Source organism: Toxorhynchites rutilus, chromosome 2, assembly GCF_029784135.1.
Source record: "Toxorhynchites rutilus septentrionalis strain SRP chromosome 2, ASM2978413v1, whole genome shotgun sequence".
Classification (NCBI taxonomy): domain Eukaryota; kingdom Metazoa; phylum Arthropoda; class Insecta; order Diptera; family Culicidae; genus Toxorhynchites; species Toxorhynchites rutilus.
In genome coordinates, this window is record NC_073745.1 from 95776832 (window position 1) to 95801212 (window position 24381).

A 24381-nucleotide genomic window follows, 5' to 3' on the forward strand; every position below is an offset into this window, starting at 1 on the left:
CCGACTATTGCCCCATTAAGCAGAGTTGGTCAACGCCCATGGCACGCACATCCGCCAAAGATAGACTGGTCAATCAAAAATGCTTTAGGGCTGGGGAAGCCAGCAGCATTGCTACGGCCTGTTTTAATAACCACCTCCATAACAAGTATCACACCCACCACAAAATCTTCACAGATGGGTCTTTTGATGGAAACCTAACAGGGTTTGGAGTTTTTGCTAATAACACGGAGCTAAAATTCCAACTGCCTTCCATATGTTCGGTATACTCCGCCGAAATTGCCGCTCTCCTTGTCGCGACATCACTCTGTGATAACGACAGTAAAATGGATACAAAGCATTGAGGAAAAAATTACAGGGAAGGACATCACTTTCTGCTGGGTCCCAGGGCACTGCGGAATCCAGGGTAATGGACAGGCTGATCGTCTCGCCAAGGAGGGTAGGCTCTCCGAACTGTGGACCACCTCCCCCCCAGCAAAAGACACCATCAGATGGGTCAGTCAATCCCTCAGATTGAGCTGGGAGAACAGTTGGTATTTTTCCCGCGACCTCTTCTTAAGAAGGATCAAGAATACTACCCTTCCCTGGAAGGATAGTATTCTCCGATCTATTCAAGTATGTCTGACACGTTTACGTATCGGGCATACATTTTTAACACACAAATTTATCATGCGTAGATTGGAACCAACACTATGTGAGTCGTGCAATGTAAGACTCACGGTGGAACACATATTAATCACATGCCCTAAATTTAATGCTTCAAGAATAAAGTTTCAGGTTGCAGACACCATAAGGACAGCACTATCGGACGACGCCGTCGAGGAAAAAAGGACCATCGATTTCCTAAAGGATACAGGTTAATTTGATCAGATCTAATGTCTAATTACTACATTTACCTATACTGATAAAATTTTGTTTGTCTTCTCTTCTACTTTCAGCAAAAGATGAGCAGGTTTTTACGCCCCTTTTAGAAGCGAGCTCCTCAAGCACACTAAAAGGGGCTTTTTCCCTGCTCCAATTGTTTGGTTGTGTTTTTGGCCCCAGGGCCGTGTAGGGTGCGGCGATACGACATACATCCATAGCGGTTACTAGGTCGAGCGAGAATAATGAATTTTGCAATAGTTTTCTTAGTTTTCTTTCCAGTTAAATTTCCCGCCCCCAAGGGCAAGAGACGAATGAACTGTCAGAGTTTAAAGTCTCTTTAATTCAATACCGTTACCGTTACCGTTACCGAAAATCATGACAGGGACGAATGACCTTTGAGTTAAAGTCCCATTAAAAACAAGAACCGAACCGAAAATCATCAGTGTTTTACCTACCACCGCGACGACAACATCAGAAGGAAAGCCCAAGCAGCAGCAGAAGAAAAAGAAGCAGCAACAGCAGAACCACATATAGATGTGTAGAAGAAAAGAAAGAAATATACATTAGAGTTTTCAGGTTGCGCCATTTTTTCTCTACATTTCAAATTACTAAAGAGTTTATATAACAGCCTTTTTTAAGGCTTTCCGATCACACCCGAACACGAACACGAACCCGCATCCGAACACCAACAGCCGACGAGAGCTCCACCCGTTCAACCGACAGGTTCCGAGCTTGGAGGATCCCGAAAAGTACAATCCACCTTGCGGTCTTTGTTCCCAGACTGAACAACTTAGTTGTGATAATCTGCCAACGAACATTAATTCACCGAAAAAGTTACTGCTGCCGATGCCTCAGAATAAGACTAATAATAAGAATAAGACAATAGAAAGAAATCACAATACCATAACTATCCACAAAAAATAAAGCAACTTCATGATTTCATGTGTATTTTACCTCAAAATATCACGAAATCGTAAGTATTTTCAGCATGTGTTTATATTTTTTGCCCATAAACTTCATATTCAATATAATCAATGACTATATATACTCTTTTGTTTACCGATCCACATATACTTCATCTATAATTCCACTCTGTTATGTGCACACCGATATTCATATAACAAACGGTTCTTTTCAGGACTACTATTTGTAGTTTCAAAAGAGTTAAACTAACAGATTTCTGAACCTGAACAATGAAAAGAACATTTGAAAAACAGGATTTGGGTTATATCTGTGGTATAATCGCAAGGGTGACGTAGGACTATCGTTGGTTTAGTGATCATTTGTTTTTATTTGCATCTGAATCAATTCTGGATGAATGAATAAATGAATATTTGGGGTCTTCGAAAACGAGAGCGTTACGTTGGAACACAATATTCAGCAAAAGAAGCAATCACAAGAAAGTTGTATAATACATAATACATTGCTTGTGATTATTGTGATGTGATTTGTGTTCCATTTCCAATAGAAAAAATATCTGTTGCATCAAATCAGTCTACATCACAAAAGTACGGTACAACAGTACGGCCACTGCAGTTTTATCCTGAAAATCAATCATTGTCATTGGCGCTCCCCTAAACTCGTAAACGAAGCTCAATGCCGTCAACGCAAATTGAGCTTCCTTTACGAGTTTAGGGGAGTGTAAAGTATAATGATTGTTTTTCAGGCGGAATGAATACTTTTTCGATTTCAAATGGTTTTCTAACAAATGAGAAATATTAGACTAACTAATTATTTCTCTCAGTATGACGATTAATCGATTAATCGATTATTTGGGACGATTAATCGTATCGAATAACAAACTGCTGAAAAGTGTTCGATTAGCGGATGAACGATTAATTTCAAAAATCGGGGATCACTATCTCCGATGTCTCCGATGTTTTTCGATACTGATACTCTCTTGGTCGCCTTCTCTTCTCCTTCTGATGGATCGGCTTTCCTGCGCTCCCTCACAGTTCTAAACAAACTGAATGCGTTTCAGGTTAGGTCAGGTAATGAATCCCTCGATACCTCGCCGTCCAGCTCGTTCAGCTCGTTCAGTTCGTTCAGCTCGTTCAGTAACGATGTTGTCTTTTCGATGTCCTCACGAAAAAAGAATGCGTTTCACCACAATAAACAAAATATGCGTTATTGGTCAAATGCAAATCCACATGTGCTTCAAAAAACAGACTTCAAACATCCGGGAAAAATACTGTTTGGTGAATCATTGGGCCGTATTTCTAAGTCGAAGAAAATGACCGTCATGTTACCTCAATGGAGAGCGCTATCGCGACATGTTGGGAGACTATTTTTGGCCAGAACTGGAAGTTCCTTACGTCAATTATATGTGGTTTCGCTAAATTCGCAACATTTCGGTCGAAATGTGTGGCCGAGTAGTGGAAAATTTATTCGAAAAGAACGATTGCTGTCAACAGATCCGTGGTGGTCATACAGGGTTTTCCAACTTTAAATTCCGAAAGTAAATTGAAATAAAACACACTTAGAATTCGAATTTCGATGAAACTTTTATTTCAAATTAAAGTTTGGTTTATGCCATTATGTGTGAAATACAACATCATTCAAATGTCCACCTTGGGCTTCCTCGGACACCTTGATTCGGAACAGGTAATTTTCGATGACTTTTCAGCACAAATGGGGCGGTATCTCGGTCATAACTTCACGAATATTGTCTTTCAAATGTTCAAGAGTTTGCGGACAGTTGGCATAGACACGGTCTTTCGCATAACCCCACAAAAAAAAAGTCTAGCGGGTTCAAATCGCATGATCTGGACGGCCAATTGACATCACCAAAACGCGAAATTATGCGTCCCTCAAATTTCGTTCGCAATATGACCATGTTCGGTCGTGTTGTGTGGCACGTGGTGCCGTCCTGCTGAAACCAAATGTCATCCGTATCCATATCTTCAATTTGTGGCAAAACGGTTAATATGCAGCCATAGCGATCACCATTCACAGTTACCGTCTCGCTGTCCTCATATTCAAAGAAATACGGCCCGATGACTCCACCAGACCATAATGCGCACCAAACAGTGACTTTTGGCGGATGCAATGGCCTCTCAACAATCACGTGTGGATTTTCTGAGCCCCATATACGGAAATTTTGGGTGTTCACATAGCCACCGAGCTCGAAATGTGCCTCATCGCTGAATAAAATTTGATGCGAAAATTCAGCATTTTGCTGCTGTTGTTCGTTCACCCAATCGACGTATGCCCGACGCATTCCATGGGTACCACGCTCTAATTTTTGTACCAGTTGGACTTTATATGGATGTAGGTGCAAGTCCAAATGCAAAATTCGCCACAATGATGTGTTTGACAAGCCCAATTGCTGAGCACGCCGTGGAATCGAAACATTCGTGTCATCCTCCACACTGGCAGCAACAGTAGCAATATTTTCGGCCAAACGCACATTACGATGATGCACAGGTTTCACAATATCTGCTACGGATCCAGTTTGTTCGAATTTACGCACTACATTAGCGATTGTGTGCTCTGTAGGCCGTCCATGACGACCAAAATCCGTCCGTAATGCTCGAAAAACATTTGCCGGTTTTTCATCATTTTTATAGTATAATTTAACAAAATTAACACGTTGTGCGATGCTAAAACGATCCATATTGTAAAATGGCAGACATTCACCTAACGATATGACGCTTTGGTTGACAGCTATGTCAAACGGTTGTCAGCGCAGGGCTGTATACTTTCGGAAGCCCGAAATGGAAAATCCTGTATAACCGAAATCGAATTGCATTCTTAAAATGTAAGGGTTGACCAGAATAAATTTGAATATTTCAATATCTCAAAAACGAGTCAAGGGGCTTTTCATGATGGTCGAAAGGTCACAATTGAGGGTCTTCATAGCGCCATTGGTTGCGCGTTCCATCAATTTACCATTTTTGTTTTGTTATAGAATAACCTCCTCGCAACAATCATCAGTGAGCGAGATCGATTCACGGATGGACTCCTGGCTGGGACTCCATCCATACAAGCTCTTCTTGCCACAAGAAACATCGGGCTGTCCGGTCTAAATGAACAATAGAACAGAAAGAATACTCTTCTGCCAAAATGGCTACCATATACAGTGACTCAAACTCGAATTTGTACACCTCCATGTAGATCTCTTTTCACTACTTTTTAAAGTCGAAAACAAGCTTTCGAAACATTATATTTAGATAAGTATATATACATCATTTCAATGCTTAAAAGGCTAATTTGCCAGGATGTTTTTGATTTGGCAAGGGATTTGAAACTGTGGACAGAAAAACAAGGATCTCGTCACAAACAAGACAATGCACTCAAAAATGTATAGGGTAAAGTGCCTGCAGAAAAGTCTTTTTCGGTTTATGAGGGCTCATGAAGATCCGGTGAAGTTTTGGCCACATTTGGCATGATGCTTCAGTGGTGCAGTTACAATGGGGTCGATTAAATTGAAAATCTCTCCTAATAACCCCAATAAAACATTAATCAGGAAACAAAAACATCAATCCTCGAAAAAAGTTTCCTTCCGTACTTTTTCCATATACCGCTCCCCTAGCCCACCAAACGGTCGCACCATTAACCATAATTATTAACCATATTCGTCTTGGCTTCACCGATTAGTTTGGCAATGACACCTTAATTAACGGCATAATTTTGACTCGCGGATCATATTTTCCAACCCACGGGCTGGTTCAAATAGCTTACTTGAACCTAAAATGCCACGAAAATCATCAATAAAATCAACTACAGCTACAGTTTTCCTCCATTTATTTAATTTCAACAATTTGAATAACGATAGAACATAAAACAAAATAATCGAAAAAAAAACTCTCTTATTTAACATACCTTACAATTATACAATTGATTGTTTATGACACAATTACATTTCAGGACTTATCTATTAAACTGTCACTTGGTGCCCTTGTACGAAATATTTTACGTTCATCCATAGTTGTGAATCCTTTTCATCCATTTGTAATCCAGCAGAAGATAGCCATCGGTGATAGCTTCATTCACTGTTTGAATATGTCAAGTACCTCGAATTTGTAACCGCAGAGAAACGCTAAATCTTTACGGTACGTTACTATTTATAGCCAACAAGCATCCGATCAAACACGATTATAATTTCATTACCACGGCGGCACACAAAATTTGACAGCCGATAATCGTAGCGCAGCAAGACAAGAAGGAAAAATACACCAAAAGTCAAGTGATCTACAAGCATTCATTTATTTATTTACGAACAATCGTCACACATCTTTTGAAAGGCGTAGCTCGCCGGATTCAATAGACTGCTCTGCCTCTCACCGGGGAGGTCACTGCCAACATACGGCAGCAGAATGGGCACGTAAACCAGTAACGGGGCCTGAAGACGGTGGAGCCAGTCGTTGCAACATGACTCAGCCGTGCTGGAGATGTTTGAATTGTCTCGCTGCAGGGCACGAATGTTTGCGGTGAGCTCGAGAACTTGTGCATTCAGCGCCTCCATCTGTTTCATCAAGTGCTTGACATTGTACTCCGTGGAGCGGCAATCCCCGTTGATCGGATAAACGTACCCATTGTACGGACCGTGATTCAGTGGTTCCTTGGAGCAGGAACCGAATGGATTATTACAATCCAAATTTTGAGTTGGTCTCGGGGCAGGCTGCAGTCTCTCCGGAGCTGGAGCTGGGGGTGATGGTCTTCTCGTCGGAGGAGGTGTGTTTCTTGGAGCTGGTCGAGGGGTACCTTCCGAAGTCGATGGCAATGGAGCAGCAGTACTAGCTGGAGTAGGAGAAGAGTTAGCCAAAATATTTTCCCCGGATGGTGTTAACCGTTGAATCGGTCGCTGAGATGAAGATGGACGCGATGGTGGGGCTGTGCCCCTCGAGCGTTGCCTCGATCTAATCGTGGTGGTAACGGGGGTACGCGTGCTCACTGGTTCTAGTGTGTACGCTGGACTGAAGGGACGAGGTGGATTCCCAAAACTTTTAATCGGTTTGGTTATCAATGGGACATGGGACCACGGAGGAACTTCAAGGCTTGAATTTGATCCAACCTTGAGGTTGTTTGGCTTTTTATCTGGAACCAAATCTACTCTGTTGGCAACGAATGTGTTTTCGGCAATTGGTTCCAGCAAAACAACTGGCTTTGGTGTAGCTCTGGGAGTGGCTGGTTTCTGTGCCGTTGTAATTTCCCTTTGGAGCTGTGGCTGAATAACGTTTGGTGTTGCTCTTTGAACTGCGGGAGTTAGAATCTCATTCAACCTGCGACATGACTCGGGAAGATACAAATCATTCCACGCAACGACTCGCTCGTCGAGTTTTTTGTCCTTCAAATCTTCGTTCAATTGTGAGCTGAAAAGAAATAGAACAAAGTTCCAATACAGAGTTAATAAGTTATAGATCACTTGTGGTTGAGAATGAGGAATTTCTCAATAAAATGCAAGAATATAATAGAATTGACAAACAAAACGAGCTTGATAAAACAAAACATATAAATTAACGATGTTTCAGTAAATCTATACTGCCTCTTATTGATTTGTCACCATCTAAATTATACCATTAGACCGTGAGAAATCCATGAACATATCAACATATTATGAGTCAAAAATATACCGACCAACACGATGAACGGAAACTTTTCAATATTTGCATAATTTGCCAATGTGACTCCATAATGTGAAGCGGATTGATCCGAACCGGCATAAATAATGATGCCAAAATGAAGAACAACACAGCAGCGTGAAGAGCTAATAGCTGCTAACTGCTTGTGTGCCATCGTTTACACGAACCTTAGTCAAGAAATTTGAATGTTTGCTACTACTGGTTCGATGTAAATATCAGGCAGAATGAATATTATTTGGTCAAGCGCACATTTTGCGTCACAAAAACATGCATCGCTGCATAATGAAGAGTCGTCTCATAGCATCCCCAAAATGTGGTATCAAGGTGAAATTCGTGTATCATGAAGCAGGGATGTTGACCGATATGTATGCGTATATTCCAAAATATACGGTGAGGTCAAATTTTGGAATTTGAAGCCGAAGGTACAACACATAAAATGAATATTAATTGAGAAAATCGTAATTCAACATGATTTAGCAAATAACTATTGATCAATGGTCAGTCTCGAATAAGTTATCAGCTATCGTAAATGTCATAAATTTGAGTGTATCTTCAAGAAAACATGGATCATGGTTAACATTACAATGCGTTGCGAAACATTGCGATGTTTCTTCATGAAAAAGATACGTTCCTGAACTGCTTGGATTGGATTTTGGAATTGGATTGAATTGAATTAAAAATGATTAATTGAATAAATTAAATTAAATTAAATAAAAAAAACGATTTAAATTATCACTTGCAAATAACAGATTTTTGAAAAAATTTGAGTCGAATGAGGAGGTCATCGCCGCCACGGAGGCCTACTTTGCAGACCTCGAGAAAACGTATTTTTCAGATTGATTAAAGAAGTTGAAGCATCGCTAGGTCAAGTGTATCGAGCTAAAAGGAGACTATGCTGAGAAATAAATCGCTACTTTTTCAAAATTTTTGTTTTTGACGTAGGATTACGTCTTTCGGGAACATATTGGGGTACAAATTGAAAATCGAAAATCGAGCTCATCGTGAAAATTGTCCAATTTCAAACGCTTATTGCTCAGCCATTTCATGATGGATTGATGAAATTTTTGCGTCAATCGATTCCGGCACTCCATAACATTTTTTTATATTGAATAAAATAATATATATCATTAAACTAACTATCAAACAATTGAAAAATCTCAACCCCTATCCTAACGGAAATACCCACTTCTGATTGGTCGAAATTGACGACACATGCGGCGGTTCCCTAACAGAGACATCAAAACCAAGCTGCCTGGGGGAAATCTGCATTGCAAATACATGAAAGTAGGGGGAGCTTTTGCTCCCGCCGAAATGTGTTCCCTAACAGAGACATCAAAACCAAACTGCCTGATGGAATTCGGCATTTCAAATACATGAAAGCCGGGGGCATTTTTATATTGCAAGTAAGGAGAGTGATACGATTAATTCTAGCAAATAAAATTTAAATTTGGAACTATAATGTTGGTTGCTTCGTGAAATTCCATATCAATGTCCGATCGTGCATTGTGAAAAATTTAGCACAAGTGTAAGTGTAAAATTGTATATGATAGCCAGGGTTAACTTCCCCGCACTACATCGAGTCTCACTCGTGGTGTACTTGCATGACATAGGGCACTAGAACAGAGCAGAGTAGTGAAATCAATTGATTTGTGACGTATTGAATAATACGGAAAGGGGTAAAAAATGACTTGATATATGAAACGATTTATCGTTTGGTTTAAGCTGTCGGTTATGTTGTGTTCATTTTCACCCAAGGAAAGTTTAACGGCGAGAAAAATTGGAAAAGAGAAGAAATAGTGATTTCCCATATGCTCTATATATAGTATTAGGTGTTGTTAGTCCAATTAAAATTCGCATTGGGTTGAATAAACAATTCCGATTTCAAATATATTTTCGCTATATTAAAGTAACATGTTTTTACTGATGAGAAAAATTGATAATTGTGTTCGGTATTAATAATTATCTATATTACATTGGTGTAATTTTTTTCTTTATTTCATCCATACATATCACAAGAGGCATCTCGTCTAGGATCACAGAGGGCGGTTCTCATCATATCTCGTTCCACTTCGGTATCCTTTATCTGATACGCACCATCCAACGACTGTTTATCATCCTTCTGTCATCACCCGTTAAACACTGGTGGAATGAACAAACAATACCCAACAACCAAACAAAACGGCCCTTATCATTATCAAAGAGTTTTACGATGTAATTCTTCAAACATATCCAAAATCAACAGATAACCTAACGAAATCCTACGTCAATTATGCGGTCGTGTCTCGGACACAACCCTCATGTGACATTTTTTTTGTAGGCTAAGTACTCATCGACCTCCTTCGTAATTGTAGAACATATGTGAATTCAATTCTCGAATTCTCCCATTTTTCTTCATAGTTTTCCAAAAGTTTCCTTAGAGAGTGGGGAGGTGTGTCGAACCACCATAGCAACATTTGATGCCTCCTAAAACTTCCACATGCCAAATTTGGCCCCATTTGCTTGATTAGTTATCGAGTTATGCAAAATTTTGTGTTTCATTTGTATGGCAGTCCCTCTTAGAAAGGGAATAGAGGTTTCGATCTACCATAAAAACATTTCTTGCCCCCTGAAACCTCAACATGCCACATTTGGTTCCATTTGCTTGCATTATGCAGAAATTTGTGTTTCATTTGTATGGCAGCTCCACCTTAGAGAAGAGGGAGGAGTGTCGAACCATCATAAAAACATTGCTTGCCTCCTGAAACCTCGACATTCCATTTGCTTGATTAGTTCTCGAGCTGTGCAGAAATTTGTGTTTCATTTGTATGGCAGCCCCCACCCCTCTTAGAGAGGGAGAGAGGCCTTGAACAACTAGAAGAACATTTCTTGCCTCTGAAACCTCCACGTGCCAAATTTGGTTCCATTTACTTGATTAGTGCCCTAGTTATGCAGAAATTTGTGCTTCATTTGTATGATAGCGTTCAGTAATTTCCAAGTCCATAAGAATCAGACAGACAAACAGAACTCACGAACTTATTTATTTATTTATTTATTTCTGTATAAATTTATTTAATTAATTAATTATTTATTTATTTATTTATTTATGCATTTATTTATTTATTTATTTATTTATAATCTCAAACGAGCAACAAAGAATCCGCTGGATGACAGCAACGAGTACGGACACCATGCGGAAGCCATATGGTAACGTAGCTGGAGAAAGTGGTGAAACGAAACACGTCCTCAACACACTCCGCCAGGTATCCTGTCATATTGACCATGCACTCATGTAATGTCCATTGTGTTTAAAAAAAATTGAAGGGTTGTGGCTGTGACTTTACCGCATAGTTGATATAGGATTGAGTTTCGTGTTGCTTGTTCATGTTGAATACATTCCAAAAAAATATGTAGTTGCAATAACCACGCATTACGGAAACGCTTTGTGGCCTACATAAATGTATGACAATTTAAAAGCTCTCATTTCAACACTAGTTTCTATTGAAGCAGGATCACTATTGAAAATTGTATAATTTCAGCAGATTGTCAAATTGTCTCCAAATCAATTATTGTCAAAATCTCGTGAGTCCAGTCGGAAAAGACCGAGTAATAAGCGTTCAAAAACGAACAATTTCCATGGTGAAACCGTTATTAGGTTTTCGAAATCTGTACCAATCAATATATCCTCGGAAGAAGTAGTCCTAAGTCGAAAAAGATAATATAAACCGTAGTTCACACACATAACGAGATAGTTATCCGTCTTCGACATATTTGAGGTGATTCTTGGAGTTTCTCCTGCGTCTTCTAGGAGCTTTCTCTGTTTGTAATTGAAGCAGCTTGACCTTCTCCTGATCCGTAGAGAAGGATACAATTTAGACCTCTAGATTGTCCAGCTAGAACGCGATGATTGCTATTGAGAAGCAGGGGCGCCTTAGCCGACCGCTTAAGAGAGAAATGGGTAGGAATGTAGTCTTCAAACCGGAGCCATAGATTGGAAGTACTCCGAAAGTATAAAAGAAGTCATATAAGTCATATGAGAGGCACTTTCTCCAAAACAATTGGTTTTGACGCTTTCAAAAAAACAATATCAGCGTGTTCGAGAAAATATCAAGTATCTTCGATATTCTAATCTACGATCAAACGCTTATTGTATAACATATTCTGTGAGTGAAAAAGTCCTAAACACGAACACAGAATCTTGTCATTATAAAGGGAAAATACTGTGCAAAAAGCTGGACTTGAGAAAGGACTGTGCTAGCGACCAGATAGATAGATGCCGCATTATGAACACTAAATATCTCAATTTGTTGGAATTCCAATAACTGTTTTGTCAATTAATTGGTGAAAGATCAGATAGCTGTTCGACATTCGAAACATAGTAAAATATCGATATTAAAATAGCAAAAATTAGGCCTGAATTTTTTTTTAATTCTTTCCAAAACACAGATATCGGAATTGAACAACAAATGATCTTTAAAATTTGAAGCCTCTCTAAAACAAAAAGAAAAAGAAGCCAGTTTAATTTAGGCGTACGGGAAATCAGGGTAAATCCGACACCCTAGGAATTTCAACATAATTTTTAGACCTGTCATGTTTCTATGACAGCTAGGCGTTACAACTTATTTTAAACTCTACATGAACTGCTGATCATTCATCGAGTAGAACTCGATTTTTTTGAAAACGCGAAATCACTGAACGTGGCTAAATCGACCGTGTATAAGGTGCTGAGACGTTTCCGTGAACATACAATTGGTGTTCGGATTTCCGCAATTTCCGTGCCTGCTAGCAACCAAACAGGATGCAGAAAACAATTCTGGAGTCAAAAAGACGCGTTCGAATGTTGTACAACAAGGTTTTGACGTAGTACGAAGAATGCATGCTGATGGATGACGAAACGTACATGAAGATAGATTTCTGATGATGTCCTCAGCAAATTCAAGTTCGTTTTCACTGATAAATTTGCCAAGAAATTCTTGTTTTGACAAGAGATTCGCAGCTGTAGACAGAAAACCGAGATTCTCGTCACAAACAACACAATGGATTAAAAACTGTATAGATTGTCTACAGAAACGTCTCCTTCCGTTCATTAGTCTTCACAAAGGTCCGATGAAGTTTTGACCAGATTTGGTAAGCTACAGTCGAGAGGTGCTTCAGTGGTACCGTGACAATGGGGTCGATTACATTGAAAAAGACGGCAACTCTACCAATTGTTCACAATTCCTCAATGAAAAATATTAGACAATTGTCAAGCGATTGGAGGATTGAAGCGATTGAAGGAGGGTGCCAAAGGGATCGGGATTCTGCAGACGTGAAGAGAGCGTTGAATAAAATGGCTTCTGAGGTTGACCAACCGAGTTCAAACTCTGATGCCGGGTATCCGAAGAAACGTACGAAAACTCATCAAAACTGTAACGGTATAGGTTTTTTTTTAAATTTTTGTTTCTCTAAAAAGAACAATGGATTATCTGCATTTTGATATTAAAAACATTGTACCTTTAACCAATCCCGAGATACAACTGATTTTGTGATTGCTATTTCTAAATGAATAAAGCTTTAAACTGAGCTTCTTTCGATTATCTTTCTTAGTCCTACGATAAAAATGCGCTAGCGTTTAGGATACCACCCTTCCATTTTTTTCTACGATAAATTCGTAAATCGAAAAAACAATTATTGCTGTCATTTCGCACTTACCGTGTTGCTGAACAGCTTTTCCACATTTAGTAGAAAAAGCTATAATTTATACATTTTGAAAATTATTTCCTAGCATTTTCGTTGAACAATAACTAGGATACAGAATGATCGCAGTTTACTTAACCTAGTATACCCATTTTATCATTGAGGGGGCAATTGTACCATTTTTCTATTTTCCTTATTTTCATCTTGCACTCTCACTTGGATTTGCTTAAATTCAAAACAGGGTAACAATGATAGGCTTCATTCGTTCCTAGCAACACATGAATAATTTGGTACGAAAAAAGAAGCGAAATCTCGTGAACCATACATTAAATACCACGAGCTTCTACGAAACATCAGAACGGTGTTCAAGACACGACCGCTTTGTTAACGTAGGACCTCGAAATTATATTTTCTAAATTACCTTATGAAGAATCGTAACTAAAAAATTAACTCTTCAATAGAATTTTTGGTTGGATCTTGAAAAGGACACATTAAATGCTTACACTAAGCGGTATGAACTATTAACATTGTGATAAAGCAACAAAAGCAAACTCTTAGCTCTGCTCGTGGGGAAAATTTGCGTAAAAAATCAGTGAATCCATGTGAAAATCGTGATAAGGTGCGGCACTAATTAAAAACCGCTTTCATTAATCGTATAGCTACAATTGTATTGCTTACGCGAGAAATCACGAATGATATTGAAACATTTGCTGTAACTCAATTAATAAGCGATTTAAGGGTTATGATGAAGCGAAGTGGAGTAACCGCGTAAAAAACCGCGAAAAAAATTCTAATTTTGTATCTTAATGTAGAGGCATTATTTTTGGAATTTTTTCGAGCCACGAACAAATAAATAAATAATATGTTTATTATCCATCATTACATTTTTTTTGTGTATTACTTTTTGAAGAATACAGAAATAAATAAACGGGAAAAAAATCTAAATTTAAAAAGTAACAATTTCCGAAAAAGTGCGAATTTCCGAATTTGGCGAACGAAACAAGATCGATTACTATTCTATGACGTAGAACTACGTACACCCAGGTTTTTCTACTCGTTAAAAAACCGCGTAAAACGCGTTAATTGAAAAATTCGCGTAAAAAACACCGCGTTAATTTGAAAATCCACGTAAAAAAACCAGGTCAACTAAAATCTACTTAAGCACCGTGATAGAGTGCGGCACTAATTTCCGTCATAAGCGCTTAGTTCCGTCGCAAGCACTGATTACCGTCATATGCTCTGACGGAGCATGAAGACGAAATGTGAGCGGAGTGAGCGATGTAATATTGTGAAAAAAACCGCGTTAATTGGAAAATCTGCGTAAAAAAAACCGCGCTAATTGGAAAATCCGCGTGAGAAAAAAAGCGCTAATTGGAAAATCCGCGTAAAAAAACCTCGTAAAAAAACCGCGTAAAAAAAACTTCGTGTATACATTTGTGGGTTTCAATCCATAAAACATATCACGTTTTTGACAAATAGTTCTGACACAAATAACTCTTTGGTGTGAATGTGTTTGATGATTTTCATACCAATCGAATCCGACTTTGTGCATTACAGACCGTAAATAATTCAATTTGACAGGAATTGGAAGCATTCGCATTTCCTTCTATATTTATGCTGTGCTTCTCTGTGTTTCTCTGACAACGCCGTCAATAACAATCACCTAACTTAGTCCCATTTTTGAATATTATAGTACTTTAGCATCGTGCAGAATCAGACCCAAATGAAAAACGAAAAGGAAGCGCCAAATATTGTACATTTGCTGCGGCAATCCGTCAGTTCACGATGCCGTCCGGATCGGTCGATCGCCCAAAATCATTCGCTTCGAAAAATATGCTAATTGTTTGCGCTGACACAATGAACTGAGTTGAAGAAAATAGTTTGAAGTTTAAGCTCCGATGTCACACAAAAAATACACCAGGTGATGGTATAAAGAGATGTCTTTTGCGATTTCTATTTATTGTTTCTATGAACTTGCGTTTAATAGAGTTTCAAAGAGATTTGGAAAGTTTAACAAGCAAACTAATGATGTAAAACGAGTCACATTGAATTCATATATTCTGATTCATTATCCCCTTCAAAAAACATCTGTACCCCATCGAATCGTGACTGGTAGAAATGGTAGATTCACAATGACACCCCGAAACGCAGAGGTAAACCAAGCCATAAAACAATTTCAACCGCCAAACCTAATATTTATGACAAAAAGCTTATACTGTGTGTCAGGAGAATTAGCTCGGAGTGAACAATCAAAGCAATTGAGCTGAGAAATGAAGCTCAAACGTCCTCAATATCCCAAAAGACACTACCAAATGACCTTCCTGCACCACACCACTTGATTAAATGTTGCGAAAGTGGTTATAGAAGTATTTCAATAGGATATCGTAACCCACCGTATTCTCCAGACATTTCTCACTTTGTTGTCAAATTTGTTGTCGAATTGTAGATCACCTTAAAGATAAGACGATTTTTCAATGCAGTATCCATACACTGCCAGAAAATTGGAAAAATTGTACCGACTATATAGAAAAAATTTGAACTTTGAATTTTGCTGAATAATTTTTACGGATCTCTCAAGCACGAAACGTGTTGCAGTGAGAATTGATCCAAAATTGCTGAATACCGACCAAAATCAACGGCGTAAAGAGATGACTCATGAATTATAGACTGAAATCAACAATAATCAAGAATTACTCCGATAAAAAATCTACATAACAGAAGATTGATCATGGGTTTATGGGTATGGCGTCGAATGGTCACAATCTTCCTGTCTGCTGCTCAATGAATCTAGACCGATAACAATTCAACAAGGTTGATCACCAACTACAATAAAATAATACAGCGTGAATTCTATTGTTTGTATGGTCAACAAAAGCTATTATCTGAAATTTATTAACATCTTCATAAAGCAGTCTGACGAAATCACAAAAAAATTATAATCATCATTTTCTCCAACAAGACCAACATCGACTATTTCTATTCCCAAATTAAAATAAGACAGTGCAGGATTGAGGTTTTGGAACATTCATAACGTGAAAACGAGATAGTTCCAGAAACTGAGTACCATTAAGAACAACCATATTTCATTTACCCCATTCCAGTTCTTCAAATATTTGGATGCTATCTGAATACTACGGCATTGAGGGAATAAAATAAATACTCTACCATCAAACTACGTTTACCACTTTCATTAAAGCAACCGAGATTTAACAAACATTTGTTAGGATAAAATATACTCACATGCTAGCACTAACGCGCTCGGTGAAAATTCTTGTGGGCTGATTCGGCGTGACCACTCTGTATCCCAGCCGGTCCGCTACATAATAAACTAAATGCTTCTCATTGTTCGGATCGATGTAGCCGTAACACCCATAGGTAACATCGTCTGGACCCTTGACCTTGTGCTGGAACTGGCTGTTCTCTTTCTCCACCTGGTAGCCATAGTTGAACTCATCTGAAATTCACACCCCCGCTAATGCTAATCAAATTGCATAACACCACTTCGTAATCATCACTCACTGTTCCGCACACTCTGCTCGTGGTAAACCTCCGCATTATGTTGCCTCACATCAATATTGAACTCGTCGTCCTTGCCGTGCACCGAAAATGCGCAACCGACGATAATTAGCACAATCTGATTATACGAAATAAATGTGTTTTTTATTACCATCAATAATTATTTGCATATAGCCACTTACAAATGACAATAAGTTACTCATACTGAACTGCACTTCTCACCGATTCAAGTCGGCGATCACTCTTCCACAAGATTAAGTTCACGCACAATCAATAAAAAATCGTTTTTGGCGGTTTTCTGCCAACATCTAAATTCACACTTAATCCACGATCGAACGCTTCTCTGCAGACTCCTGGACAACACTTAGCATAGGTCGGCTTCGAAAAGTTGACTGAACGCGTATCTTGGGCTGCAGTTCAATATAAATATCGTTGAGATTCGAAAATTATGGTGTGTGCCTTGCGACATTTCAAACATTAGTCACAGGTATAACACAGACCCAACCGATGAATCTGTTAGTGGATTCACAAATTTGGGGGATGCATGCCATCCGCCCCGCATTACGTCCCCCTTTGGGGAGGCCTTCGAAAAGACATTTTTGTCTGCAACAGTAGATGAAGGAAATGGCATTTCACTACCAGGTGATTGATGTGGTATAGATAATGGCTTCTCACTACCCATTTGGTAAAATACTATATGTTTACAATGACTGGCCGGACGACGGTGGAGTTCTTTTGGCACTTCTTCTCCCGTCGGTGTATTTTTTTTTTCTCAATTAATCCTCAATAAAGCCCATACCGATTGAAGATTCTATCTTCTGTCGCTGATTAATTGCGCAATCGGGCGTTATTTTTCACGCGTGGAATGTGTACTATCGTTAGATTTTATTTCAACTGTGTCCGGTTGTCTATTGTTAGAATCTTAAATATGCATATTATTGCATGTTACTTTCTTCTCCAAAATTCAAGGATATCCTTCGGTGCCCATCAGATGTCTCTCTGGTTGAAATCTGCGAGCGTGCGTCGCTGTATGAATCGACTCGGAATCGATATATATTCTCAACATTCTGTGAACCGATTTCGCTACATCTACACTGAATGAGATCACCCTATGTTCAACTAAAAAGTTATTCTCTCATCACAATTATTGAAGGGATGCGATCTTTCGAGTGGCATAAAAAGTGGCGGCGGAACCTTGTTGAACTTGAAAAACCCAATCGAATAAGGAAGACGTAGTGACATTCACAATTTATGTGTCGGAACTTCAGCACTAACTAATCAGTTTTTTTAACCGATTGATCTTCCTATCTAACGTAGCCGAACACTACTTCCAGCTCAGCTTTTCGGAAGTAAATTGTGCGCTGGTTGGACTGAAAAAAAAATCTAAAGCACAGGAAATATGGAAATTGGTCCATGGAACAATTGTGCGATCATTTGATTAGCCTCGATGATTATTGACCTATATTTCTTTGATATGAGAAAAAGAAAAAGATCTGTTTGTTTAGCGTTTATTTTGATCATCGGAATTTGAATTTTGATATTAAATAGTGTACCGTTCTGAATCATATTGCGGACACTTTGTAATGATATCTTGAAATGCTTAATGGCCTGATGATATAACTATGAAAATAATATCACAATTGATTCGTTAGATTATCCCCTTGGTTTCATTATCATTTTATATGAGAACTAGCTGACCCGGCAAACTTCGTCTCGCCCAAAATTTATTTTTCGTTACCACATCCACGTTTTCTTATTAAGCTAACGTTTGTGGGTCCAATCGCAAAACTGTTCATTGATTGATCTTCCAATCTACTCTTATAAATTACCTTTTACTGTAAAATTCTTAATACTTCTAGCAAAACTCGTCATTATAAAATAAAATTATTTTCAGACACAATTCTCGTTCATGATTTTTCAACCACTTGCAAATAATATGTTTCTTCGTTACATGGAATGAATGTTTGATACAGAAAATATGATAGAATAAAAAAGAACTCTAAATCGGACAATACCTCTCTCGAGTTTTGCTCTTATCAACACATTCGGTGATCCATATTTATTTATATAGATAGAAGATGATATAGGAGTGCGTTTCATCACATTAAAATCCATTTCCACTTTCGAACGTAGATCAATTTCGTTAGCGCAAACATCAAATGGACTAATAACGCTTGTCAATATGTAACTGTAGAGCATATGTGAATTGAATTTTTCGAACTTCTCCATTTTTTTTTCAGAGATTTCCGAAAATTTTCAACTGTCATATTTGGTTGAAATATGTGTGTAATTTTTATGAGACCCTCCTCCATTCCAGAGGAGGGAGGGGTGTCATACCATCATAGAAACATTTCTCTTACCCAAAAATCCTAACATCCCAAATTTGGCTCAATTTGCTTGATTGTTTCTCGAGTTATGCAGAAATTTGTGTTTCATTTGTATGGCAGCTTCCCCTTAGAAAGAGGGGAGGAGTGTCTATTCACCATAAGAACATTTATTACACCCTAAAGCCTTCACATGACAAAATTGGTTTCATTTGCTAGATTAATTCTCGAGTAATGCAGAAATTTGTGTTTCATTTGTATGGCAGCCTCCCCTTAGAAAGAGGGGAGGAGTGTCTATTCACCATAAGAACATTTATTTCACATGTTAAAATTGGTTTCGTTTGCTTGATTAATTTCCGAATAATTCGGAAATCGTTTTAATGTCCTCAGAGATGATCGTAAATCCCATAAAAAATCGGGAGGCGGCATCCTTATTGCTATTAATTCATTAATAAATTCAGAACATATTCCAACAACAGAATTCGACGAGTTTGAGCAAGTGTGGGTCAAAGCACTTATTGCGGGAGAGATACATATATTTGCATCTGTTTACTTCCCCCCTGATCGTGCTCAACTTAGTTGTTATGAGAAATTCTTTGAAGTTGCTGAAAAGATTTTATCTTCCTTTGCACCAGAATCAAAAATCCATATATACGGAGATTTCAATCAACGAAATGCGGACTTTATCACTGATTTTGAAAATGAATTTATCTTGCTTCCAGTTGTTGGTGATAATAAGACTCTGCAATTTATTTTTGATAAAATAGCCGGTCTTGGGTTGAATCAAATAAACAATGTTCAGAATCGACAGAAATGCTTCTTGGATTTCTTGTTGACAAATATGACCGAAGATTTTTGTGTGACCGAATCATTAACTCCACTTTGGAAAAATGAAGCTTTCCACACAGCTTTCGAATATTCTATATTTATAGATAACACTCAAAAACCATTTGATTATGAATTTGAGGAAGTCTCTGATTACACTAAAGCAAATTACCAATCAATTAGGTGTAAGCTTAACTATATCAACTGGCAGGGTTTATTTAGAAGTGTGGAAAACATTGAAGTAGCAGTGACGACTTTTTACTCGATGATCAATGAAATTATAGAGGAGGAGATACCAACTAGACGAAAAAGGAGAAATATAAACACAAAGTATCCGATTTGGTTTAATCAAAACATAAAGAATCTAAAAAATAAAAAAACAGAAGGCACATAAATTTTATAAGAAATACAAATCTGACGCTAATCTCCAAAAATATCTGAACATTTGCAAGCAGCTCAACTCAACTGTTAAAAGCGCTTTTGAAGATTACAGCTTAAAAACAGAGTCGGACATAAAATCTAACCCGAAAAGTTTCTTTAATTACATAAAAACAAAAATAAAAAGCAATGGTTTTCCATCACACATGCACCTTGACGATACCGTGGGGAATGACCCAGAAAAAATTTGCAACCTCTTTACAACATTTTTTCAAGAAGTTTATATTGTAACAACTGAGGAGGACCGAGATCGTGACTTCTTTGCATTTCTTCCAAAATTCCATGTGATGTTGGAGTCAGAAAACTAACTTACAATGAAATTTTTGACGCATTAAATAAGCTCGATGTCTCAAAAGGGCCAGGTCCTGACGGAATTCCACCGGTTTTTATAAAAAAATTGGCATCTGAATTAACTCATCCACTTTTATGGCTTTTCAATACGTCATTGGAATCAGAAAGGTTCCCAAAAATATGGAAAAACTCTTTTCTTGTACCAATATTCAAATCCGGTAATAGATCCGATATAAGAAATTATCGTGGAGTAGCAATTTTTCAAAGGACGATCAACAACAACAAATTTGCTGGAATTTGTTACATTCACTTTGAATGCAATGGATAGTGGTAATCAAGTTGAAGCTCTATACACTGACTTTAGTAATCCTGTTGATATACCCTTACTCCTTCTTAAACTTCAAAAAATAGGGATAGAAGTCAAGCTATTGAAATGGCTAGAATCATATTTGACTGACCGCACCCAAATGGTAAGATTTAACGGGGAAATTTCAAAACCAATATTTGTAACATCCGGAGTTCCTCAAGGCTCTCATTTGGGGCCACTTTTGTTCATTTTATTTGTTAATGACGTTTGCGTTTTTCTTAACAGTGTTAAGGCACTTATCTACGCAGATGATATGAAACTGTATATGGAAATAAAGAATGAAGAAGACTCTCAAACATTTAAAAATGAAGTTGACATAGTTCATAATTTGTGCACTAAGAGTTTATTACAGCTCAATGTTAGGAAATGCACTTTGATTACTTTTACAAGAAGAAGAACACCATTGAACAATGGTGTTATACTGGGTAATCAACCCATCAGTAGATTTCAACGAGTAAGAGATTTAGGTGTGATCTTAGATTCGAAACTAACCTTCGTGGATCATTATAATACAATCATCCATAGAGCAAATAATATGTTGAGCTTCATTAAACGCTTTAGTTACCATTTCCACGATCCGTACACAATAAAAACATTGTATATTACATACGTCAGATCAATTCTCGAATACTGTAGTATTGTATGGTCCCCCTACATAACTTCACACGAAGGCAGAATTGAATCTGTACAAAAACAATTTTTGTTATTTGCACGTCGTAAACTAGGCTGGTCTTCATATCATCTACCTACTGAAGTACGCTGTATGCTAATCAATATTAAAAGCCTAAAAGAACGTCGGAACTCTGCCATGATTCTATTTATTATTGATATCATATCACAACGAGTGAACTCAGAAGAAATATTGGGAAACCTAAATTTTTACGCACCGATTAGGAACCTGAGAAACCCTAACATTTTTTACATAGATTATCGAAGAACGAATTATGCCAAATAAATATAGTCCTATTAATCGTATGATGAGCCTCTGTAACGAACACAGTGGAACAATTGATGTAACCATGTCAAGGTCAATGCTCAAAGACTATCTGAATAGAATAAGATATCGTTAAATTTCACTGTAATATTTGGACAGCATATTTAGTCTACGCTGGTTTGACGAAATAAATAAATAAATAAATAAAATATAGGAGGTTGTGTCCAAGATACGACCGCATTGTTGACGTAGGAGCACTCTGTTATTTTATATAAGTCGCTTGTTTATACCTTCGGATTTTATTCTATAATGCTGTGAAATTTTAGAAACAAATGCTTAGTAGAATAATCTCTGAAATGTTTTTTTTCTTTGTAGAATCAGATGACGATAATTGATTCATGAGTCGTTCTTGCCCTCGCAAAACAATCATATGTCGCAATTTATTTCATGTCAATGCATTGAAAATTTACCTCGAACGCTATTCCGGTGGCCTTTTTCGAAAATGACATAGACTTGGCTACAGTCGATTATATACATATTGCACCAGCACCATTATTCCATATCTCATAACTACATTAATATATCTTTGACACCGCATGGAAACAACAACAATGACAACACTTGCAAGTATCAAATATCATGCCACATGTTATTTAGTAATGCCTCAAAGGAATCGCACCTCTAGGCATCGTTCGTACAACGTAAACCAAGCGCCAAACAAGCGTTCACCATAGCATGCATACAGAACCATACATTGGTGGATTGAAACTACTAGGAATATAAACACTTCGCATCATTTTGCGCTATTCTCAAAAGAAACGCTTCTGTTAATATTTTTGGCCTCGAAAAAAGTTTCATTACTTTTTCATGCCCGAGAAAAGCGTAGCTGTCACCCTTAGTGGAGGAAGTTTTGTTACTGGCAAGCAAAACCTAATCACATACAAAATTCCAGAACATTTACTTTATTGGTGACTCAACAAGAGAAATAAACTCTTTTTGTTAATAACAACCTCGAAAACAGTAGCAATGCTTCATTATGATCAATATTAGCGCAAATGCAATCTTAGTTGAAGGCAGTTTTGCAACTGGCACGCGAACCCAAATAACTTATAACATTCCAGTAAGACATTCAAGATGCTTAGTATTCCCCAAATAGTTTTTTGGTGCACAACCTTAACGTCTGCTTCGCCATAACGTCAGTCAGTAACGTCAGTAAACAATCTTAACTGCTTGGAAAAAGACTGAATTATGCCACACAGCTTGTACTCTGCTGTAACAGTTTGTAAAAAGCGACCGCCTTCACCACCAGCGGGGGGAGCTTGATTTTTGTTGCTGCCTGGGTAACGGCGTTTACATTTTCGACCGACGCGCCTAAATCGCCTACTTCGCTGTTGTTCGGTGCGGTGTCACACTCGCGAAGGCTCGGTTCAGTGCGAACACATTTCACTGCACAAACATCGCGTGCATCATTAGATGATGCTTACCTCGAAATTTTATTGCCCCTGGCAATTCGTTCCTTTTTTCAGGGCTCGAGCCTGCCTTCCTCTTCTTCTTGCTCATCACAAACTATGCGAAGCGTCCAGTTTATGACGCGGAAAGAAAAACACACGATACGAATGAAGTGCGCTACACATACAACGTCCCGTCTCCGTGAAGGCAACGTAAAGGAATATATTCTCCCATGGAAATCATATGGCAGCATTCACATACACAATCACCGGCTACTTTGACGTCGGCAAAATAAGTTCTAGAGAATAGTTGACGGGACGGTGACGGTGACGGTGACGCTGTATGTGTAGCGCACTTGTCGCGAAAAACGAACAGAAAAATCAAACGACGATATCCAAGTTGGACTACCACTGGTGGGGTCCAATCTTAGATCGAAGCGCAGCGAAAGCAAAGTGAACTGGATTACTCAACAGTCCGATGCCGAATGAAAGTTTGCTTCAGCGAGATCCACTGTTTATACTCTAGGCAAGTATTCCTCTTCATTCTTCTACTTTTGCTTTGTTCACGGAGACTTTAAATCCTACGATTTCCCCTCCATTGGTCGTCGATGAGCTCTGTTCGGGAAAGCACACAAATGACAGAACAAATGTATGGGAAAATGGAAACACTTAAAGTTTTCATGAATTTTAACCATTATTTAACCAGGGGATTCTAATGTATGATATATTAAACAAATCTTACAGAATTTCCGATTCGTTTAGTATGTAAATCGCCAAAATCCGTTCGCGGCAAAAATAGTTATTAACGTTAACTTTATTTCATAAAAACGTGACCTGTTTTCTGATTCGGCACCCTTAATGAAAGACGTAGTTCTACGTCAAAAATCAGTTTGTTTTTCAAAGTGGGTTTATGATTTCGTCAAGTACGCGGAGCAGCTGCGAAGCTCAATTTGAAAACCTCTTCTATATATTCTGTTATCATCATGTATCTATTAAAATGCAACATCAACAATTTGAAGCACAAAACACACGAACCCATAAACTCGAAGTAATTCCGACATGGTTGTCCGTGTGTTCTAATTCTAGTTAACCGAAATTATGACTAACACAACCATGTCATTCGAAAATCTTCGGAATCTTT

At 38.1% G+C, this 24381-nt stretch overlaps 1 protein-coding gene across 2 annotated transcripts; it reads right to left on the reverse strand.

The window, feature by feature from the left end:
• Positions 1-6045: 6045 nt before the first annotated feature.
• LOC129768981 (proteoglycan 4-like) lies at positions 6046-23710 on the reverse strand. Of its 2 annotated transcripts, XM_055770942.1 has the most exons (5): positions 23615-23710; positions 16796-17023; positions 16617-16731; positions 16338-16551; positions 6046-7175 (listed from the first exon to the last, which is right to left on the reverse strand). In XM_055770942.1, exons 2-5 carry the CDS (start codon positions 16814-16816, stop codon positions 6077-6079), a joined length of 1449 nt encoding a protein of 482 aa, XP_055626917.1. In that variant the 5' UTR covers positions 16817-17023; positions 23615-23710; the 3' UTR covers positions 6046-6076. The 2 variants fall into 2 exon arrangements, with proteins under 2 accessions (XP_055626917.1, XP_055626916.1); XM_055770941.1 differs by lacking the exon at positions 23615-23710 and having other exon boundaries at positions 16796-17971.
• Between the last annotated feature and the right edge of the window lie 671 nt (positions 23711-24381).